Source organism: Ammospiza nelsoni, chromosome 2 (assembly GCF_027579445.1).
Source record: "Ammospiza nelsoni isolate bAmmNel1 chromosome 2, bAmmNel1.pri, whole genome shotgun sequence".
Classification (NCBI taxonomy): Eukaryota; Metazoa; Chordata; class Aves; order Passeriformes; family Passerellidae; genus Ammospiza; species Ammospiza nelsoni.
In genome coordinates this window covers 3249080-3271170 of record NC_080634.1, presented here as the reverse complement: position 1 = coordinate 3271170, position 22091 = coordinate 3249080, and the positions used below count along the sequence as shown (strand labels likewise).

At 39.4% G+C, this 22091-nt stretch overlaps 2 protein-coding genes across 8 annotated transcripts in view; one reads left to right on the top strand and one right to left on the bottom strand.

Annotated features, from left to right (window-relative positions):
* Positions 1-22067, bottom strand: part of ARL13B (ADP ribosylation factor like GTPase 13B) — a 33180-nt gene extending 11113 nt beyond the window's left edge. For 4 of the 7 annotated variants that reach the window (XM_059493323.1, XM_059493320.1, XM_059493326.1 and 1 more), the window contains exons 1-4: positions 21831-22067; positions 19070-19242; positions 17809-17879; positions 15751-16000 (exon numbers count right to left, since the gene is read on the bottom strand). In XM_059493323.1, the coding sequence (XP_059349306.1) occupies positions 15751-16000; positions 17809-17879; positions 19070-19128 (380 nt within the window). In that variant the 5' untranslated portion in view covers positions 19129-19242; positions 21831-22067. Of the gene's footprint in view, positions 1-15750; positions 16001-17808; positions 17880-19069; positions 19243-20850; positions 20866-21438; positions 21456-21830 lie in introns of those variants that run through there. The other 3 variants (XM_059493322.1, XM_059493321.1, XM_059493325.1) reach the window with 3 other exon arrangements.
* Positions 2332-19480, top strand: STX19 (syntaxin 19). Its single transcript, XM_059493327.1, has 3 exons — positions 2332-2570; positions 10774-12146; positions 19077-19480. Exon 2 carries the CDS (start codon positions 10874-10876, stop codon positions 11750-11752), a length of 879 nt encoding a protein of 292 aa, XP_059349310.1. The 5' UTR covers positions 2332-2570; positions 10774-10873; the 3' UTR covers positions 11753-12146; positions 19077-19480.
* Positions 22068-22091: the final 24 nt, after the last annotated feature.

The window sequence follows — 22091 nt, the reverse complement described above, 5'->3', positions numbered from 1 at the left end:
ATTATTTCTAGAGAAAGCAATTATATTTACAGGTAAGAAAATGGACATAAAAGACCATACTGCTTCACATCTTGGAGTCTCTGAAGGAAAGTTCACAGTTTTGCAACTTCCCAAACTGAGCATTTCCCTGTTTAAAAGTGCTTCAGGATCATCTCAGCTCTTCCTGCTACCCAGCATTTCTCTCTCATGCTTAACAACATTTTGAACTTGCTCTTCCTGAGTAAAACTTAAAAGTGTAGAGGGAAGAAATTGCATGAATGGCTCTAAAGAACCTATTTTATTAAATAGAGGTAAGCAAAAGACTCCCACATAAATCAGAAAATAAGTATTCTGTAAGATGAAGATCATTGTCTTGTCACATTTATATGGTAGGAAACAGGACTCTAGAAGACAGACATGCATTTAGGAGTATAAAATTACAATCCAACCTTATTTTGTACTTTCTATAACATTAATAATCCAAGCTAAGTGTACTGCATATTAGTAAATATGAAATTTGTACTTGCTTCTCTCTAATAAAGGAGTTCCACTACAATAATGTTCCTCTGAAATTTAGCAACATTTCAATGACATGAGAACTCTGATTCAATTTTCTGGATAAGAAGACAAATACTTGGCATCCATGAGCTCAGGGGCAGAAGGTCTTAGAACCAGACATCATAGCCTTCCTCCTGAAACTTCAAGTCATTTTCATGAACTCAAATGGCTTTTAGGGAACTTAGGCCAAAGCTTGTACTTCAAATTTATGTTAATTCCTTGCTGGGAAGGAACAGTGGTAAGAACTCACTCCACAGTTACCAGAACTTGTCAGCACTTGAATTTGATCGAAGACCTTACTTGTCTCTATTCTCCAGAATCCCAGTATGAGAGCTTCAATTCTTAATTGTTTCACTCCCAAGAGATTCCTCAGCATCAAAAACATTAGAAAAAAGCTGTGTTACATCTACAGCCCAAAACCCCACATTCCTTGTCACCATTACCCTCATGAGCTATGATTCACTATCTAATCTTTCATCTTCCTTTTCAAGAACAATTTGTTTATGAAGGAGACCATAGAACAGCAGCTTCTCAAATGTCCAGGCTCTCTCAATCTTCACCATTCTTAACTATTTGTGGTCCAAACCATTCAAACCATTCACTTATTTATCATCATCCTGAGGATAAAAATCCCTATGCCTTACTGATAATGAGAACTTTGCTGGTTTGGCCTGCAGAGCTAATAAGAGCATAAGGCTCTTCCCTGCCCTTCCTCGATAAAGAATTCCCACTACTTAGACAGAACTTCTGCAGTGCTTTGTATGATTTAGTGCAGGGATTTCCAAACTGCTGCTCAATGCATATACAGAACCTGTGATACTTTCAGCATATTTATAATACTCTGGCACTGCTTCTTTTCACCAAACAGCTAGAATAAGACTTGTCCTCTCAGCTATGAAACCAAAGCTAAACCAGGGAAAAACTGAGATGCAATGCAAAAAAAGTAATTAAGACTGGAAAAAAGTTACCTCCACTTTTTTCTCCCCCACATAACCTAATTCTGTTACAGTCTGAAAATCCTACTGTGCTGCCTCTTAAACTCAAAAAGCATTCCTCAGCAGTGCTGTCAATTCATCTAGAGCTAATTGAAGGAAATATTTCTGAGCAGTGTTTGTTGCCATAGCCTATTCCTCTCTCACCTGAAGATTAAATAACTGCACTATTTGCACTATGTTTGCTCTGCACAGCCTACAAAGCACAGCTGAAGCAGAATGAAATGCTGGTAAGCTGCATAGCTCAGTGGCAGTTTGACACTAACATCCCACAGCTTGCAGTAGCTGCTGATTTTTAACCTCTAACACCTTGAAAAGTGTCATATTTGTCTTTCTGGTCAATCAGCTTCCACTTTCCCTGCAGCAATACTAACAAAACCATGGCTGAAGTGCTGTACCTGGAAAAGCAGCTCTCTGCCTATTGTCCCCAGAAAGTGAAGTGGTTTTGCTGGGGTCCATCTACTGATGGACCCCTCTGCTCACTTCAGACTTTAGGTCAGACTTCTAAACAGACTTCAAGTATTTTGTAGTAAAATGCATTATCTGTAGGGGCTATTTTTATCCCCATGAACAGATGCACCTACCCTCAGTAATTGCTTTTCCCTCCACGCTTTGGTGCTGAAGAAAGCAAAGCCTGCAGTTACACTCGAGCTTCCAAGGTAAGCAGCGCTCCACTCACGGCTCCTAAAGGGATCTGCTCCAAGGCACTTCCTGCTCCTGGCACTGCGAGGGATCCGCCTCCAGCAGGGCTGGCTTTCAAACAGGCACGACCAGATTCCCCAGGCACAAAGTAATCAATTTGCCTGTCTCCTGCAGTTGCAAAAGGCAGTTTCTCTCTCACTCTACCTACCGCTCCTGAGGATGATCACGCTTGGACGACGGTAGAAGAATTAGGAGGAATGAAGGAAATATTTCATGGAATGTTACTCAAGACAAGTTGCCTAGGGAATATTCTGGAAAAATGTTTTTTGGGATTATACTGAAGCTTAACCTCAGGAGTTCCTGTGTAAAGGGTAAAAGCCACCAGCACAAGATTCAGAGGTAAACACTCTTCTCTTACTTAATGTTTATAAATTTACAAACATCAGAAAAAGTCTTTGTAGAGGGATTTAGAATGGAAATGTGCCTAAGTGTCAAGACAAAAATAATGCACGTCTGCCTTGCAAAGAGTTCGGTATTTCTGTGGGTGAACATGGACTCACAGCTCTGCTGCTCTTTCACAGGAACAACAGGGTTTGAGGCAAGTTTTATGCAAAATTAACCCCTTCTTTAGGGAATACATCAGTTATCTTAAAAGACAGACCTTGATTTTGATTTTCCAAGTCAGCTCAACTTCATATATAGCAATTTTTGATGTTTAAAAACCTGTAGGAGGTATATATCAAAACATACTTGAAAGCACAGCAGAGTGGCTGTTAGTTTATCATATTAAGTTTGCTCAGTAAGAAGCTTTCATCTATAAAATCATGCTTGGCTTATTTCAGTTTCACATAAAGTATATATGAATTGTCTTAGTGTAACAAACATACCTCATGCAAGAAATAAAGAGAACGTTGGCACCTACTGCTTTTAGATCAAGTAGGATTTTTCTAAGCAACTGGAGAGCTTTTCAACTTTAAGAGTCACGTGAAACAATGTGGAAAGGGAGTGTTATGTGTGCATTGGCACAACTGACATCTACAGCTCAGTGACAATATTTCTCTTAGAAGCCACTTCTGCTAGAGAAAAACAAAGTCTGAATGCTATGGAAGTTCCTTGACCTGTCTATAAAATCTCAATTACTGAGCAAAGAGGGGAAAAAAACCTAACAGAAACCAAAGCAGTATTAAAAGTTTACTTGGCCATACAAAATCTGTAAAAATGTCTCAGATATGCTACTTTTGGGGTTCTGTTTGTTTAGAATCGGGGATCACAACCCCAGAATTTTGTGAAAGATCTGCATAGTGTCCATCAAAATTAATGGAAAGCAAAGCATCCCTGAGGCCAAACTATTACAGCCTCAGAACAATCTCCATGATTGAGAGCAACTATAGGAAAATGAATCTATATGAGAATGGTTTACCTACGATCAAGATTAGTCTTGAAGGCTACTTCAAGAAGCCATAGCTTTAAGGGATGGAATTAGCTGGGAAAACAAAGCCAGAACCTTTGAAATTAACAGCAGTCTAAACAAGGGGAAAGAACAAGGCCATATTCTTCACTCTACAGTGACTCTTCTATTTCAAGTGCTGTTCTACCCTTTTTCCCTTCGGAATTTTTATCTCTCATCCATTAACCTTTATCTTGAGCAATCCTGTGGACGGCCATCACAAGGATGCTTTATTGCAAAGAAGCGAGCCCTCAGCAGATGCAGCCTGAAAAACTTTCTCTCTTTATGCTTTGCTTACGTTAACATCCATGAAAGTCAAACTCCTGACCCACACACAGGCAAAAATAAGTGTCCGCTTGTTTTGCTTGTTCCTCCTTCCTCATTTATTGGCAATTCATGAGGTTTTTGAGGAAGTCATGGAAATATAGTTCTTCATACTTTTAACAAACAAATAGAAAAACTGATCAAGAGTTTCAAGTGGCCCACGGAAGGCACTCTTGATGAAGTCCTGAGCCTGCCCTATCAGATGATTTTTTGCAGATTGCCTTCCAAATGGAATTGCTGACAGATCTTCAAGCACATTGTTCTTTAGCATTTCAAGCCCCTGCCCCTTCTGAGTTGCTGACAACAACGACAAACCTATCAGTAAATTTTGATGGTTAACACGTGGCTCTTTCTGAAATTAAGGGACTTAATTTCAATTCATGCCTTCAATTCTCATGCAAAACAATACTTTGAATATTACGGTAAACTGTAATGAGAAAAAGGCGATTAAAGTGCTACCAGGTGTTGGCCTGCTTTCATGCAACTTCAGGGAGCTGTAGGAGGCATTTCAATAAGTCAACATTCTCCCTAGACAGTTCCTCCAGGTCAGTTTTAAATAAGAGAACAGTTAAAAATAAGATTCTAAACAACTCCTGTTTACAATATCTCTAGGCAACTTCAGTTTCATATTAGCTTTTGAACGGGTCATAAGAACAGCAATTATAATTAGTTTCATTTTCTTAAGTGGCCTCATTCCCACCACAGGTCTGAATCATATTCCTATTTACTGAAAACGTTTCGTGACACACTGCTCTGCTATCAGTTCAATTCCACCTCTTAGTCAAACAGGCTGCAGCCAGCGATGGCTGAGCTCACCTAAAGCAAGTTATGTTCAGCTTCCAATGTGTAATTCCAAAACAAATGACACTAAGTGATATAACAATATATTTTTGGACAAGATTTAAAAAAAAAAAGTGAATTGGTTTCTTATACTCTTATTTCACCTTGATATATCAAGCCATAGGCAAATTCAGTATAGTCAAATAGCCTGTATGTTTTTTTTAAAAAAGCTGCCTTACATTTATTACAGGTGAGTTCCAAGGCTGTGATAGGCAGCTCTGTGGTCTGACAGAGATGAAATGGGAATGTAAAGCAGGTGGGATGGTACACAGCACAAATTCCGAGTCTGCACTTCTACTGTCAGGAAGACAAATCTCTCACACCACTTAGAGCAATACAAAGCTGTTAAGTATGAATTCAAACTACATATCCTATTGTTTCCTACAGGTGGAAAAAAACCCACCTGTACTCTACCCTGCTGCAGCCCTTTCGCTTGTTCCTATTTTATTTTCAAATACTGCTTTAAAATATGTCAGTATTGGACTTAAATTAAGTGATCTTTGGGCAGAGGAGATCACGACTTTCTAGGTGTCTGTGACATCTAGGTTTGTGAGGATTCTTAAAGAACACCACTGACAGCAGATCTCTGGTTAAACAGGTGAAAAAAAATCACCATCAAAACATGAAGTTCTTACCAATTACAGAGAATTAGCTGCAGACTAAGTGACTTGCAGAGTGAGATCATTGTTTTGTCAGTGAGGTGCAGTGTCCATCACCCTCACTGCAAATTATGTCAGTGCCAAAGCATGAACTCCTCACCTTCTACTACCCAAAATATCAGCAGGAATGACTGCAGGCATGGAAATGCTGGCAGATGCTTTTCCCCAAGTCTACATCTGCAGCCACACAACCATAACAAAGATGTCAAAACTCCAAGGAACAAGCTCAGATTTGCAGCTGATTCACTTTTGGTATTTTTGAACCAAATACTTCAAAAATAGCAAAACACCAATGCAAGACAGATATATCTCCTACAACAGTCTGTGTCACAGATTTGAGGTTAAAGCTCAAGAACATCTTGAGTCTCTTCTCCCTCTGTCCAGGTCTCTTGGAAAACTCACTCCAGAGCAGCATGATTTAGCTACACTTGGACAGGAACTTTGGCCTAATTCTTCCCCACCTTCTAAATTCTTTGAATACTCAGGTCTGCTTTACTGTATTTGAATTTCTTGGTTTTACTCAATATCCACCTTTCTCCCCCTCCCACAATCCATTTCACAATAATTAGACAATTCCAAGCTACCTTGCTTCAGATGCAGCATTTCTATTCTTGCACCTTCTGGTAATTTTGGTTTCCCTGGGGAAGTCTAGTGGCAGTTTTTACACAGTGATAGGACAAGGCAGAAGTGTTTTAAATGCAAGAGAAAAGATTTACATCACGTTAGGACAAAATTCTTTACTGTGAGGGTGGGGAGGCTCTGGCACAGAGAGGAGTTGTGATCATCCCCTTTGCTCAAACTGTTACTGATTGTGCACTATCATCTCATCTGTGGCATATTTTTAGGCAGGGAAAGCTCTCTGCCTTTGGTATTTTCTTGTTAAACCACTCCCACACTTTCCACAAACACAAACCTGAACGTACAACTATTTTTAAGTATGTTTTTCCAAGGACTTATCTTACACCAGAGATGCTTAAGAGCATATTTTCATCCAACCACCTTGTGTCTTTTAATCCTTGGTTTAAGTAGGTTTGTTTACAACGTATTTAAGCTAAAGGAAACTTTACAAACAAAGGAGAAACTAAATGTAACTTATAACAAGATGTCCTACTTTAGTAACCTCAGATACATCTTTGAGTAACAGGGAAGATTTCAAAACACCACCAAACAAGTGCCTTCTTTCCTTGTGAGAGCATGAGAGAGCACAAACTGAATTTCAACTCAAAACACCAGCTTAACCCAAAGACTACTGTAACGATTTTAAACTGGAACCCTTTTAATAATATATGTGTCTTACTAATTTCTTGTTGCTAACTTAAGACATTGATGCAGTAATCAAGCTCCAGAGTATGACTCCAAGATTTTCTCATTGCCATTGTGCTCAGAAAAAAGTTACATGGGTTTCTTGGCACCACATGACAGAGCTGTAATGCAATTCCTCTGAAGCTTGGAAATAAATACGAAATAATAATTTAAAAAATGTTTAGGATTACATGTAACATGAAGTTCCCTTGGGACACATTGCCTGAAAGTCTACCCAGTGCCCTTAACTGACTCATAGCTAAGGGTTGGGAAAACAAGCCTACCCTTATTTTTGGTGCAGTCATTTAAAAAAAAACCCAACCAAAAAACCCATTAACAAACAAAAATCCAGCAGTGTCAGCAGAGGTAAAGAAGGCAGCATGAGCCAGAACACAGATATCAAAGAGCTCTAAAAGAGAGGGTTCTGTTCCTTGATTGCCTGCAAGTTCTCTTCTCTAGAATACACTAAAACCAAGGTGAGGTGGCGAATTGTATCAAAGATCAAAAAGAAACAGAGCCTAAGAAATAGTAATCAAAAGCAGAAATTAAAATGAACAGGAGGCTTTGGTAATTTGGGGACTGGGGAAGAAATAAAACAATCATATGGAATTCCCTTGTTTCTGGTTGTACTTGGGTTTACTGTCTTCTAATTTGGCTTTGTTGGATTAACTTTCCTATTTCACATACCTAATTATGTCCTTTAACTTAATGTAGCCCAAATCTTATTTTTGGATGTAGGCTCCATGTTTCCTGGGTCTACTGATAAATTTATCAGACAGGTGGAAGAACATTCTATGCAATAAAGCAAGTGGTCCTTTCAACTTACCTTTTTTTCCAAATGCAGAAGATAATAAAAAAAATTTCATTTCTGTCAAACTCATTATCTTTGAGTTCTAGACATATTTTATCATGATGACAGATTCTAATGGTGGTCCAGCTGCCAGGATCTATTATTCCCCTAGTCAGCGTGCTGAGGTAATTGTATTTATCAAGACTTCCCCAGTCACACATGGCATTTAAATTGTGAGATTGACACAACCCTGTTTCTGAGAAGCAACACAGTCAGGTTATCAGAAGGCAAAGACTCTTGCAATGCCCTTAAAATATATTTGACAAGGATGTGAAAAAATGCATTTCTGAACCTGCCAACTATATATGGCTATAGATAAAGGTGCTTCAAGAAGAACAAACTTAATTACCAAGGGTTTTGCATGATAACAACTGCATTGGGCAGTGAATGTAGGGACCACATTAAGTCACTGGAGTGCTTTCAGTCCACATATTCCATTTACTCCACTCTAAAGAACGGGCATATTCTCCCTTTACTGACAAAAACTTCAAGGAAAGTGAAGTGCTTTCATCTCAATCAAAGAAAAACAGGATGTGCCCCTATATACAAACACAGGACAAAACAAGGACTCAGTAAAAGAACAGAGCTTGTTGTGGAACACTCAAGGAGCCAAGCCAACAATTTCCAAGGTTATCTCTGTCATGAAGACATCCTCATTTCTTTGAAACCAGCATGTGTTCCAATTGCCACTATAATCAAGCACAATTATTGGCAAGCCTGTTCAGTGGCAGGCTTTGAAGGGAAGCCCAACAGTAGAGAAGATATGAAACTAAGATTCAATTGCTTGCATTCCAGTCTTTTGTGAGACTGATCTTTAAACAAGAAAAAAAAAATCTCCAGTATTTTCTGCTCACTTCTCCAATATTTAACAATATTTGCAGATTTGTTTTGCAGTTCTGTGAGGTTCCTCCCCACAGCTCCAAGGAGCACAGCTATTTCAAGAACAAGGCACCAATTCCCTTGGATGCAAGAAATTCTTGTCACCTCACAGCATAAGCATGGATGGTGCCCTTAGAACTTGCTTGTAATCCCAGGTTTGCCCAGCCCTGCTAAATTAACTGGGTCAGCAGATGTGTGAGGCTGGGCTAGAACAGATTTTCAGGTCACTTCTCTGAAACCCTGTTTAGCAGCCCTGGGTCCTTTCGCATGCCCCAGGCTGAACTTTCCCTGTTGGTGGTGCCAAGCAGCTCTGGAACATTCCTGAAGAGTCTTATCAGGCAGAAACTGCCAGCTTCTGCCATGGGGACACCCACTGAAAAGTTCAGCAGTGGAGAAGCATTACTGTCATGAAATGAACACATTTTGCATTTTCCTCACCTGAGAATAACACTCCCCAATAAATAACTTGTAAACTCTGATCACAAGTCTTCTCTTGATGTGAATCAACGAACACTAAATTCAAATATTAAGGCATTTAGGGGGAAAAAAAAGCAGTAAAGAAAATTCACACAAGGGTAGAATATCAACATTCTTTCTCATGACTGACCTCTGAAGCATTTCAAGTTTTGTTTTTCAGCTAATCCTTCTGCAAAAAGCCAGATTTAAGTATGTGAAGACGTGTCCACACTGCTCAACTCCATGGCTTACACAAAAATCTGTTTAAAGACTTGAAATATGCATGGGAGAGCAGAGATACCACAACAGTGTCATTTGGAACTGTTCAAATAGAAGAGAATCATTAGCATATTGACAGGTTACTGGATAGACCCTTTACAGTTTATAAAAATGCATGTTTTGGATACTATTAAGAAATCCTACATTTGCTTGCTAAGAACCAAATAAAATCTGTAGAGCCAGGGTTTAATAAGAGTTGCACCTATTTAATGCTATTTCAGAAAACAGCCCTAAAAGCTCTGAAACAGCCAAAAGATACTACTGTGCTGTTTAACTTTTATGCTTGAACAGCCCTTTGAAAGCCACACATCTGACTGAACCAGAAGACCTTAAATAAAAATCCCATAATCTTCTAGTCCTGAGCGTGTTACTTCTTACTGAAATCTTCCATTCTTGATCACAGTCCAAGGAAATCATTTACGTAGAGTTTGAGAGAAATACCTTCTTCCCTATGATTAAAAATAGCTGAACTTAGTTTCCATGGGTGTGTTTTAGAAAATAGCTTGCTCTTAATTATCTCTCCAGTAAAGCTTGCACAACAGCGAGGGAACAAACAAAACTATATCTGCTTTCTGTTAAATAAGAAGCAGCACTGACTTATAGCTCACTGTGGTTCACAATGCACATTTGCAGCAATTTAATGAAGAATGTAAATGACAGTGTAAGAGTAGATAACTAATTCAAAAAGGCTTGGAAAATCTTCATGCTGCAACATCAGTGATACGGATTCAGCTCCATAAAAACTGAAACAAAGAATTAATTTGGTTTCATGCTAAATTATGCAATGATGAGAGTTCTGTTTTTGTGTTTTGTTGTAGCTAACTGCTTCAGTTACTATCTAACTCTCCAGGCAAGGAAAATAGAGAAAGGTCTTTGAGAGTAGCCAAATTAATAATCTTAATTCATGCCAGAATGCTGATTTGTTACAAAGTCTGTCTCATAATGCCAAAAACTGAAATATCTCCTACTGAGAATCCAAAAATGGCACAGCCACACTCACTTCTACTTCCAGAAAGATTTATAAGTTGATTAGTTATTACCAAGTAAAGAGTAACAGTAAAGTAATTGGAGTGACTTCTCTCTTCCTCCCCAAAATAAAAGTGTTCTCTGCTGTTATCTTATTTCAAAAGTTCCATACCTTCTTGTTGATGTCTCACGGGCAGCTCTTCACAGCACAGTCAACAAACTCCGGCTCTTCTTCCAGCTAACCCACTCCTTTCCAGCACTCATCCTTCCTAGACACAGCTCTGGCCTGGTAAGGGCAGGCCTGTTCCTAATCTTTAGCAATTAGTACAGCTGCAACTCATCAGGGGTGAGATGATGGGGATACTTCTGCACTATCTTTATTTTCTAACATTCTACCTCCCCACACTTCTCCAGTCTCAGTTCACAAACAGACCTCAAAAATGGCCTTGAGCTACAAATCACAACTTGTTCAGAATACCCCCCATTCCAACTCATTGCTACTTTTACTTTGGTGCAGAGAGAAGTAGCTCTGATCCCAAAACTACTTTTCATATGTACATATAACCACTAACACTGATTGTTGTTGCATTTTGATTACAGTGCAATGAAACAAACCCAACAAAAACGATATTGGAATTAACTTCCTGTGTTGCAAGAGGGGAGAAGAAAAAAGCAGCAAAGAATCCTGACCACAAAAACCATGAGAGACCGTCTGCAAGAGCTCAGACTGAGGGCTAAAGAACTACAGATGGGTGGGGAAAACAATGGTGCAACTGTCCAAGAAGAGGAGCAGGAGGAGTTTGAACAGCAGGCCATTATTTATGAAAAAGAGCCCATCACTGAAAGGCACTTGCACGAAATCCAGAAGCTTCAGAACGAAATTAATAACCTGGTGGAAGAAGTCAATAAATTCAGCCAACAACAAAAAAGCCTCGTGTCCTCAATGAGAAGGTTCAGCGTTCTCAAAAAGGAGTCTAACATAGCCAGGGAAATCAAACTGCAGGCAGAGCATGTCCGCAGAGGTTTGGATGAGCTGTCCAAAGCAGTGAGGAGAGCTGAGAGCGAGCAGGGGCCAGCCCGAGCCACGGTGAGGATCCTGGCGGCCCAGCACACCTTCCTGTCCCACCGCTACCTGCACGCCATGCTCGCCTACAACGAGGCCATCACCGCCAAGCAGGACAAGTGCAGGACCTTCATCCTCCGCCAGCTCGAGGTGGCTGGCAAAGAGCTGTCTGAGGAGGAGGTCAATGACATGCTCCAGCAAGGCAAGTGGGAGATTTTCAATGAAAATCTGCTCACTGAAGTCAAGATTACTAAAGCTCAGCTGTCAGAGATTGAGCAGAGACACAAAGAACTGGTCAATCTGGAGAACCAGATCAAAGATGTGAAAGAGCTCTTTATCCAGATCTCACTTCTGGTGGAGGAGCAAGGGCAGATGATCAACAACATAGAAATCTACATGAACAATGCTCAAGAATACACTCAAGCATCTAAAGAAAAGTTTGGGCTTGCAGTCAGGTATAAAAGAAGAAACCCTTGCAAAGCAATTTGCTGCTGGTGTTGTCCGTGCTGCAGATGACACCAGGAATGAACTGCTTGAAATACCAGTGGTTCCTCCACACCAAACTGATCTTGGAAAGCACTCTTGGCATCCCTCAACTCCTTCACTTTTCTTCCCATTTTCCCTTCAGCAGAGCTCTCAGGAAAAACTGCATCTGTTTTTCAAGACAGTAAAGAATTTTATGGTTTTCACAGAAATACATGAACTACAGGAAAGGGTCAAAGGATAAAAGTGACTTTTTTGTGTTCTTACAAACTTATTCAAAGTTTAGAAATTCTGAAGTTTAGTTTGGTTCTTCAAACTAAAACAGTGTGGCAACAAACTCCCTGTGCTGTTGGGAGGCATTGAAAATAGCATTAATCTCAAAGACAGGATTCATAAAAACGTTTTACTTACTTTTCACAAAATAATAGTAAGTATTTTTAATTGCCTTGTGGTTTTTTACCATTTATATTTACTTGCTCAAATTCTAAAAGTTTTTTCCCCCAGGAGTCTAAAATTCTACAAAACAAATCTCCGCACATGAAGCGGACACCATTAGTAACAATCCAGAATGGGATGCCAAAACCAAACAAGAGGTCAGAAAACTTACCAGGAATGTTTCAATACTACATCTGTAGGAAAAGTTCATAAACTTATCATAAATTGACACAGAGATACTTATGTTATTCAGCTCCACAGGCAGAGCCCTTCCAGGATAGAGGAATATGATCCTTAATTACACTCCCAAAAGGCACATTCTTAATGCTGCCTATCCTGCCTTAATACACAGCCACATTGACAGTCTCACTCTTGCTAACACAAAAATTAATGAAAAAATAGAATAAAAAATAGAACTCCATCCTTACACCCCCTGCTCCTCCCCCATAATCTAGAACCAGAGAATGATTTAGGTTGGAAGAAACGTCCTGCCACCAACTCCTTTTGGAAGTGAGTGACAAATAGCTCTCCATGCAGTTTAACAGACAATAGCGATGTCACTGAGACAAAAAAAGTTCTTTATAAGAAGAAATAAAAAAAAGTTTCAACGTTAAAACCAAAAACAGCAAACCAGAAATGTATTCCTGAACTGCTTTGTGCTGTGCAAAGACGACACTTTTATTTGGATAGTCAGAGAAGGGATTAGAAACTGCACTGCAATTCAGCAAGACACTAAGTGAACTGGATGCCTGTAGTTGCACGTAGCAGGAAAAAAATCTACAATCAAAGTCATTTTCACATTGTGGTGTTTAGAAATAGTTGGATTCCTTCCATCCCAGAGTAAAACTGCAACTGAAATTAACTGCTATCAAAATATAATCAAAGGTCTCAACCTTAAAGTAAAAAATACTATTTACACAGTAGCAACAAAAAATAAACTTAGATGATGACATCACTGAAACTATTTCATTAAATACTCTCCCCTTAACTGCATATATGAAAAATACATTTATGTTCCAAGGGCAGAGTAGAAATTAGCCAATAAACAGGCTGTACTTCCAGTAGCGGAATAAAACTCAAGTTTTCAAAATTCAAGTTTTAATACTTAGGAAAAGAGCTGCCTGATTAAGTAATTTCCAGATGTAAATTGGTTAGAAACAGGCAAAACAGATAAAACACACTGAAGGAGAACTGGGAAATGAGAAGGACTTGTGGAAAACTTTTCCTTGATACGGGGGTACTATTAACTGAAAATAAATAGTAAGAAATAATAGTATGAGCTACAGTTTACCTTGAATCTGATACTGAGCATTCAAAATGATTAGCAGTAGAAATCTGCAATAATCACTAAAGTAACTTCCCAGTGTTTTCAGTACTTACATAAATATGCAGAAAACTAAACAAATTAAAGCCCAGCTGCAAGGGTTCTATGAAGAGAAGTGAAACATTAATAGCTATAATCCCTTATCACCAAAATAACAGATATAAAAAGCTTTCTCCTAACAAAATACCTGCCCAAAAATCTCCTTGGTATAAAATATCAGTCACAGCACATGGACTTGCATTTCCTCTTGTACATGGTCCATGTCAACTTAAATAAAAAAAACAAAACAAAACAAAGACTCCAAACAAACACAACTAATCCCAAAAAAACCCCAGGATTTGCCTGCATAATATGATGTCTGTGTGCTCCTTTCTGATAAAATAAAGGACAAAAATAATCCTAAGAAAATTTAAACTTGTATGCAAGTCTTGAGGATGCTGCCAGAAGAATTTACCCATAAATAAAGTGATAACACGGAACAGTAAAAAACTCCAAATGACAAGGTTAACATCTCTATGTAATCTATACCAAGAGACAGTAAAAGATCACATTTGAGGAAAATTGTCTTAAAATGCTTCTGTGACACCTCCATGGGCAGCAATAAAAAACAACATGGGAGAGCAGCAATTAAAATTTGTAGAAAACATCACATGGAACATCAGATTTCTCATATTCCATATTTCTGTAAGGCAGAGTATTTAGCACCAATTTTGTGTCCATATTGTGCAATTCAGCCTATTCTGCATGGATTAGAATGCACCAATTACAAAATGTAGCAAGATATTGGGGAACTTCTTGCTACATGGGTAGCAAGTATGTCTTTAAAAAAACCCAACAAAACCAAAAAGCCCAAACAAAATCTGAACATTAAAATTAATACTTAAAAAGGCTAATTTTCAGCATAAATTAGGAAATCTGACAACACAGGAAAGAGTTCTTAACTCAAGAGGCAGAGTCACACAGGAGCATAAACCAAAGAACTTCTGGATCCCTCCACAGAATTGGGATACTGCAAAAGCAAAATCTGATCAAAGGCTTGAAGTTTAATCTAATAAAAAGTAATAACATCAACAAACTTGGTTTAGTCACCATTAGAGCAATTAATAAACACACTCTGCCTTCCGATTAGCTACTGATAAGGATCAAAAAGCAGTATCAGGATCCAGGGAAGTGAGTAAGTTCTCTGCAGCTCCAGTCAGCCACACAAATATAACTCCATTACAGGATTATAGAGATATCTACCCAAAAAAAAACTCCCAACAAAATGAAAATACAACCCAAAACCCCCCATAAAGTTGTATTTGATTAAAAAACACAGCACAGCTTTCCACAGTCCCAGCTGCATTTTCATTTGAGTTAAACTAAGCTGGCTTTATTGCCTTGCCTGTGCCAGTAACATGCAGAGCAGTGAAAGGTAAAATCTAATCTATTTTCAACATATACACCCTTACTTGGCTGAACTACCCTCCACTTCATCAACACAATTAGCCAGGCTCAGCTTCAAACCAGCAGAGCATCACTATTTCTTAAAAATAAGAGTTCTCTCCTCTTACCTGTACAGATTCTTTATGATAGCACAGGGATGTTGTGCAATTTATACATTATGGAGGTCTTATGCTCACCAGGTATGAAGATACTGACTTGACAAACCATTTTAAATTTTAAGAGTTTATTTTTTAATTTCAAAAGCTTATCTGTTAGCAAATATTTTTGGTGTGGAATTTAAAAAAATATGTTCTTTCCAATAGTTTTACAAAAAATATATTCTTTCCAATATTTTACAAACAATTTTCTCTATTAAACAGAGAAAAAAGCAGGCGCCTAATACAACTCAAGCAAGCCTCCTTTAATGAGATTTTGTTGATCATATATCAGCAGCACCATGTATTAAGTGAATAAGACATTTATTGCTGAGAGATCACCCCATTGCTGAGCATAATCAACCATTTACCATTTAATTAATTGATGTAGGCATAAGTAGCAACAATATTTTTGCACCATGTTGCTATGACAAATTTATAAAGCCTTTTAACCTAGTATTTCAAGTAATATTAGAGTTTTAAAGTGTTAAAAAATCTCACCTTGTTATTTTTCTATGGCTAATGAAAGAGGAGAGAAATACATATCCCTGAGAAGGATGAAATAAAACATAAAACTAATTGCAATATTGGTTAGTGCTAAAGTTACAGCAGTATTAGTTACAGAAATAGTTCTTTAGGTCTAAATTCACCCAATATCAGATTATTAGGAGAACATTTATTAAGCTACTTACACTAACACAGGTTTTCCTGATATCTTAGGGCTTTTTAACACTTCTGTCATGGCTTGTTTTGTTTCTTCCATTCTTTCAATGTCACTGGAATCCACCACAAATATGACACCGTAGGACTCAGCATAATAATTCCTCCAGATATTCCGGATCCGTTTTCCACCTCCTAAATCAAAGATGGTGACTTCAAAGCGTCCCTGTTTAAGATTAATTTTGGAAAACCCAACTGTTGGAGCCACATCTTCAGGAGACTCTGTCAAAGAAGAAATCCTTCAGTTTAAAGAGGATTTTATAGTAGCAAAATTCACATTTTAAAAACACAGTGTTAAACTGCCTTGGTAAATATTGCTGACCACATTTTTGCTTACATGAAGGTTTCCCCTCTCCTGAGGGAATTTTTAAATAACTAGTCTTTCAACTAGTTACTTGACATTACTTTAGATAGGAGCACTGGGGAGTGGGAAGGGGGAAGAAAAGAGAGGGGCCCTAAAGGCAGATGTTAATATTTCACACCAGTTCCATTGCAGTGGTGGTTACTGTACTGCATTTTCACTTCCACTCATTTCCATGGTAGTAATTCAACTTTGAGAAGGAAAACAACCAAACCAGTTAATGCACTATGACCCAGGAACCCTTGTGCTCTGCCAAATTTATATTTTATCCTTCACGGCTGCCAAAACAGCTTCAGAAGTTTAAACTGAGGGCTGAGGTGAAGCAACTGAAACCATCTTCTTCTGAGATGTAAATTATTTGATTCCCTTTATTCAAGGTCAGGTTTTAGCCTTTGTTTGCTTATTTTTATTTGCTGCTTTTTTCTAATTTGCCATGGAATATGCTGAAAAACGACAGATTTCTATTTAATACTTCTGCTTGCTGCCTCCCTTTCCTGAGGGCAAAGAAAGCCTGGACTCATCTCACACCACTAAGCTGTGCCTGCAGGGCTGAGATAATTGCATCTCTGTTTTAGGCAGCTGGGGAGCACAAGGCAGGACAAACATGGAAAATTCAGCTTGTTCAGAGGAAAAAAATGAAGGCCTGGCTAAAAGCACTGAGCTCTGAAGAGCAGTGCAGAAATTGAGTCCCCACCAGCCTTCTGTTCCTACCCTTAAGACAGCCAAGATGGGCATTCAGGACATTTAAACCCTGGGGAACTCTCAAGGAAATCAGAACTATCTTTTCCTTGAATTACCCTTTAGAAATACACATATTTATCTCACTTTTTTCCCCTGAAAAATAGGAATTTTAGAAATAACTCTTACATTCAGATGGCAAAGAGAGTAAAGGTGGCTTTCAAATAGAATGGAAGGCTAAATTATGAAACACTCCTTTTTTAGGGCAAAGATGGAGGAATAGGAGAGAATACTCATGATTTTATCTGTGCTTTAGCAAGTCTGTGAACTTACATAACACAAGTAAACAAACTCGAGGTGGAGTCTCCAAGTCTGCCAAAAGACTACTAAGTAAACTCTTGTTCTTGCACAAGATGAAAGTTATTTAGAAAGACAGTCCCACAAGTGGAGGAAAAAAACCACAGAATTTTTGTTTTCATAAGTTTTATGTCAAATTATATCCTGCTTGCATGTGCCAGGGAAAGTACCCTTCAAAATCAAGTGGTCTTTTAGTGGCAATTTTATTTATCATCATTTTTTGATTATAAATCATGATAAAAAATATCTAACTAGATAATATCTAACTAGAGCCATCCATCATGTTATACATACCAATTTCCTTTTTTTAGACCTTATATATACTTACAACACAGATTTTTAGATAAAGTTTACTGCTGTATGCACATTACTGGAGTGGTCACCTGAAAGCAACTTTAGCACATGCACACAAGGAAAAATGAGAAAAAAAAAATCAAGTCCACTGATTGTATTGTCCATTGTAGAGTTTTTATTAAGATGTGATAAATATGGGATTTGGATGGTACAACCACCAAGATTTTCTTTCGACAAGATGGGAAGGAAAGATGCATTAAGAGATGAAGCAATATTTTCATATTTAAATAACAGAATGATATTCTCAGTGCTGCATTTGGATGATAAATTAATCACTTACCTCCCTGAATTCCTCGGACTGTAGCAGTTTTCCCAGCATTATCAAGACCCACCATTATTAGTGTCACCTTCCTCCATAAGGAGAAAAGAAAACAAATATATTTATTTTTTTTCCTCAAGCTACACATAATTTACTCTCTTTTTTTTTAACACATGCACAGCAAATTTACCATCAAATAAAAGAAAGAAGAGGTTTCAAAATACCAAGGCACTGTTACTATTGTGTGCCTGGTGTTTAATATGTCCAATCATCTGATTAGACAGAACAGCAGTAGAAGGGAGGAAATGAAAAGTCTCCTGTCATGGTCTAATTTTCATGTGAGACAATGATTGCTTTCAACTTGATACTTGCCTGCTGCAATTGAATTTCACAGTACTGTAAATTTTATTTGGTGTGGTCATGGTCCCTTTAGCAATATCTGTTATTGCAGTTCCATTCCCCTGTATTTTTACCATCTCTCTGCCTCAGTTTTTCATGTATCAGATAATTATTTTTGTCTCCATCAGTGTGTCTGAACAACACCTGTGTTGTGCTGGAAATATGTGGGACTTACCATGCCTTTGTTTCTAGGCTGTAAATGTGCACACCAGTGGTGCTAGGAATGCACAATTTATTAACAAACTTGTATACAGGTTAATATTTTCCCAGGATAGGATTTTAAAAGGCACAGGAAAACCTTATTTATGTGTGTATACCTCAGTTCTTCCTCCTGTTCACAAAGACTCAGTGATCAAATCAATTTGCTCAATTTTATTCCCATTTAAACGTAATTCTAAAAAGCACTGTTATTTGCAGACTTGAAACTGTAATAGTAACAAACATGAAGTATAATTTATACAAGTTCTTTCAGAAGAGCAAGAAACCTCTGAGAAAAGAACTCAAAAATTAAATTGCACTTTAGAATCTCAAAACGCAGAAGTGGGAAGAGTAAGGCAAGAACCAAACAAGCTTTACTTTAAGCAGCTTGGAAGCTTTCTGTGATGGAGTGAGCAGAGCAGAGGACAAAGGAAGGATTACAGATATCATTTATCATGAGTTTTGTCCAAATTGGAGACATGGGTTCAGTGGATAAAGTAGCAGGTAGATACCTCTTCTCCATTGCTGATACCCTGGGTCAGGGTATCAGCACATGGAGAAGAGCCCTGGGGAGAAAGAACTTGGGGGTGCTGGTGGGTGAGAGGCTGGGCATGATCAATTATGAAACAATGAATAAAACACAGTTTGGGAAGATGAGAAATGTAAAATACTTTCCCATGTTTACCTGACAGGTTCCCTCCACCGTTTCAACCAGTTGCAGCAATTGGCCATTAGATTGAACATCCCTCTTCACCTGCCATCCAGAGCCACCAAAGCTGCAGCAATGATGTGGGCAGGCCAGAGCAACCCAAGGAGACTGGCAGAGAGACTGCAGAGCCAAGGTCTTTCTTGTCACTCCTAGAAAGGAAAAAAGGGACAAAAAAAAATTAGTTAGGCAGTCTGTAGACAGAAGGCAACAGCCTCCTGCTCAGTGTGGTATATTCAGTCTTGTTATCTTTCCCTTTTCCATCCTCACACACTTCACCCACCCCCCTCTTACAGATCTGGGCAGCCACCAGACACTGCTTATCCCAAATAATGCCAGGCCACAGCACAGAAGGAAACTAAGAGGAACAAGACACATCCAGCTACACAATTTCAGTGCTTGTCTCACCAACACCTGCCACAGCCCTGCTGACTGACAGGGAATAAGGACCAATTTCAAGCATGAGTAAAACTTACAAGAATATAACAGGATGAAGCATTAAAAGCAAACAAAGAACACCCCTGCTAAGTGTGTTCATTTAAGTGTCAATTTCTTTTGCACAAAAAGATCCCAGAGCAGGGAAGCTGGGGCTCTCTAGTGAGTATTCTGAGGAACTGGCAATGATATCTAGTAAATGTCACTAATTTAAATAGAAGTACCAAGTACTTCCATCATTCCACTCTTCACACAGAAATAAACAGAATATTACTCTTTTTGAGAATTGCCATAACAGGTCTCCCAAAGCTTGTATCTCAAACTTCCCTTCATATTTTAAATTATAGCTACCCTCAAACTAAGGTAATTTTAAATGATGGCAAAAAGTGAATAATTAAAGATCATAGCAATCCTGCTCAACTGTGATGGCTTAGATAATTTATAGAGGTAGGAACTGAACTCCTCCTGATCTTATGAAGCTCATTTTCAAGGATGCCTTTGCATGGGTCTGCTGTCATTCAGTGTCAGAAACAGGTCAGGTTTCATCCAAAGCAGAGACAACAGCTTCTCTTTAAATATTTATATTCCATTATCCTCAAGAACCTGAGAACAGCTTCTCCATGGGAGAGCTGAGTGCATGAAGAGTAGAGAAGTTTCTAAAAAGAACATGATGATTACAACTGTTACAATTATTAAAATCAATCTCTGAAGAATACAAAATCCCTACTAAAAAAAAAAAAAAGGCCACATGCAGTGGGCTGCAGTGCCTCAACCCACGAGGAACTCTGAACAAAGCTCACTTTGAGAACAGAGCCACACAAATTTCTAGAAAGTAAAATGTAACAGCTCAGTGAACAAATGTGCCATTGTAATTGTGTCAAATGACATAAATGTAACATTTTCGGTGTCTGAACACCTCCACAGAGCAATTCCCATCCCATTATATAAAGACTATCTTTGCAAACTGCCACAAAATTGCTCTTGAGCCCATATGTGGCCCAGAGCATTCAGATGGGATTCATGAAACGAACAGAACTTATTCAAGAGTGAAAAGCAGAGAGCAGCTAAGCCCTAGCACAAGAATCTTGCTTAAATACAAGACCATTAAAGGAGGTGGGTAGGAATTGACAAATTTAATAAAAATTTGCAGAAACAAACCACTCTAGAAGGAAAGGACATTCAACACTGCTGAAAATGTTATGGTAAGGAGGCAAATTCCATTCTGCAATAGCAGTTTGAAGAGACTGGATCTCTGAAATACGTATAGAACATACATCAGGTGTTTTATAGGATACTGTTGTTATCATATTTCTAGAATCCCATACCATCTGACTGGTTTTCCCACAAGCTGCTCATCACAAGTGTTGTCCCTCCTTCTTCTCCAAGGCCCTCCCCGACCAGCCAGCCCAGCCCCTTTTATCCCAGTTATCTTCACTGGCCACAGCTGCCACCCAGTTAAGGACATCACAGCTGCAGCCCATCTAGAACAACCAGGATTGGGGCAAGGCCACTTACACAATACATAGATTTTACTAGGACTCCTACTATAACAGGGTGCACTAACAACATCCCAAACCTGTTCCAGATATTACATCTGTCAGCTTGCTGAGGACAAAAAAAACCAACAAACAAGCCCAGAAACCTGTCAAACTTATCAGTGAAGCCTGCACACCATTCAACAGAGTACATTCAGCACATCACCTTCACAAGAGACTTTTACAATAGAGAACTTATTTCAGCCACATCAAGCTTTCACGTTCTTGCAAACACAGCTAGCTAAAGAAATCATTTAGAGCTGACCTTCCTTACACAATTTAATTATTTAACTTCTTCCTTGTCTGAATATCAATTATAAGGGCACTTTACTGTGTTATGTTTTGAACAGCAAACCGAGTGACTGAGCAGCAAAGTACCTGCAAATTCAGCAAAGATTTGTGACCACCATCCTCTCTGCCAAAATTGTAGCTGAGAGCTAAATAAGGTGCAACAACTGTGACGTGCTGAAAGCCCGAAGCACTCAAATCTTTGTGCAGAACAGCTTTAGGAGCACCGTATTTCCTGTAAAGAGTTGTTACTGCAAGTCCAGCAGTTCATTGCACTTTCCGGCCGCGTTCCCACCATTCCTTTCCCGTTTCCAAGAGAGAAGCGACTCAAAAACCCCGCCCGTGTCACTCGCTCCTCTCTCCCACCGTGGCAGCACTTTTTTAGCTTATAAACCCAACGCTTTGCACAAAACGCGCTCTCTGAGAAGGACAGAGCAGCCCTGAGGCTGCCGAGCCCCCGGGCCCTTCCCCGCCCCGCTCACCGCTGCCTCCGCCGAGGCCCCGCAGCTCAACGGCTGCGCGCGGCCCGGAGCGCTCCGCCACGCTCGGCCCGGCCCCGCCACGGCGGCGGCTCCTGGTGGGGACCGGCGTGAGCTCCGGGCTGGGCTGGGCCGCTCCCGGTGGGCTCCGGGCCGCTCCCGGGGGGGCGCTGCTCAGGCGGGGCCGCGCCGGGAGCTCGGCGGCCGCGGGGACGCCGCACCGAGCCTGTCACCCCGGGAGACGGCCTACGGCGGCCGGCGTGG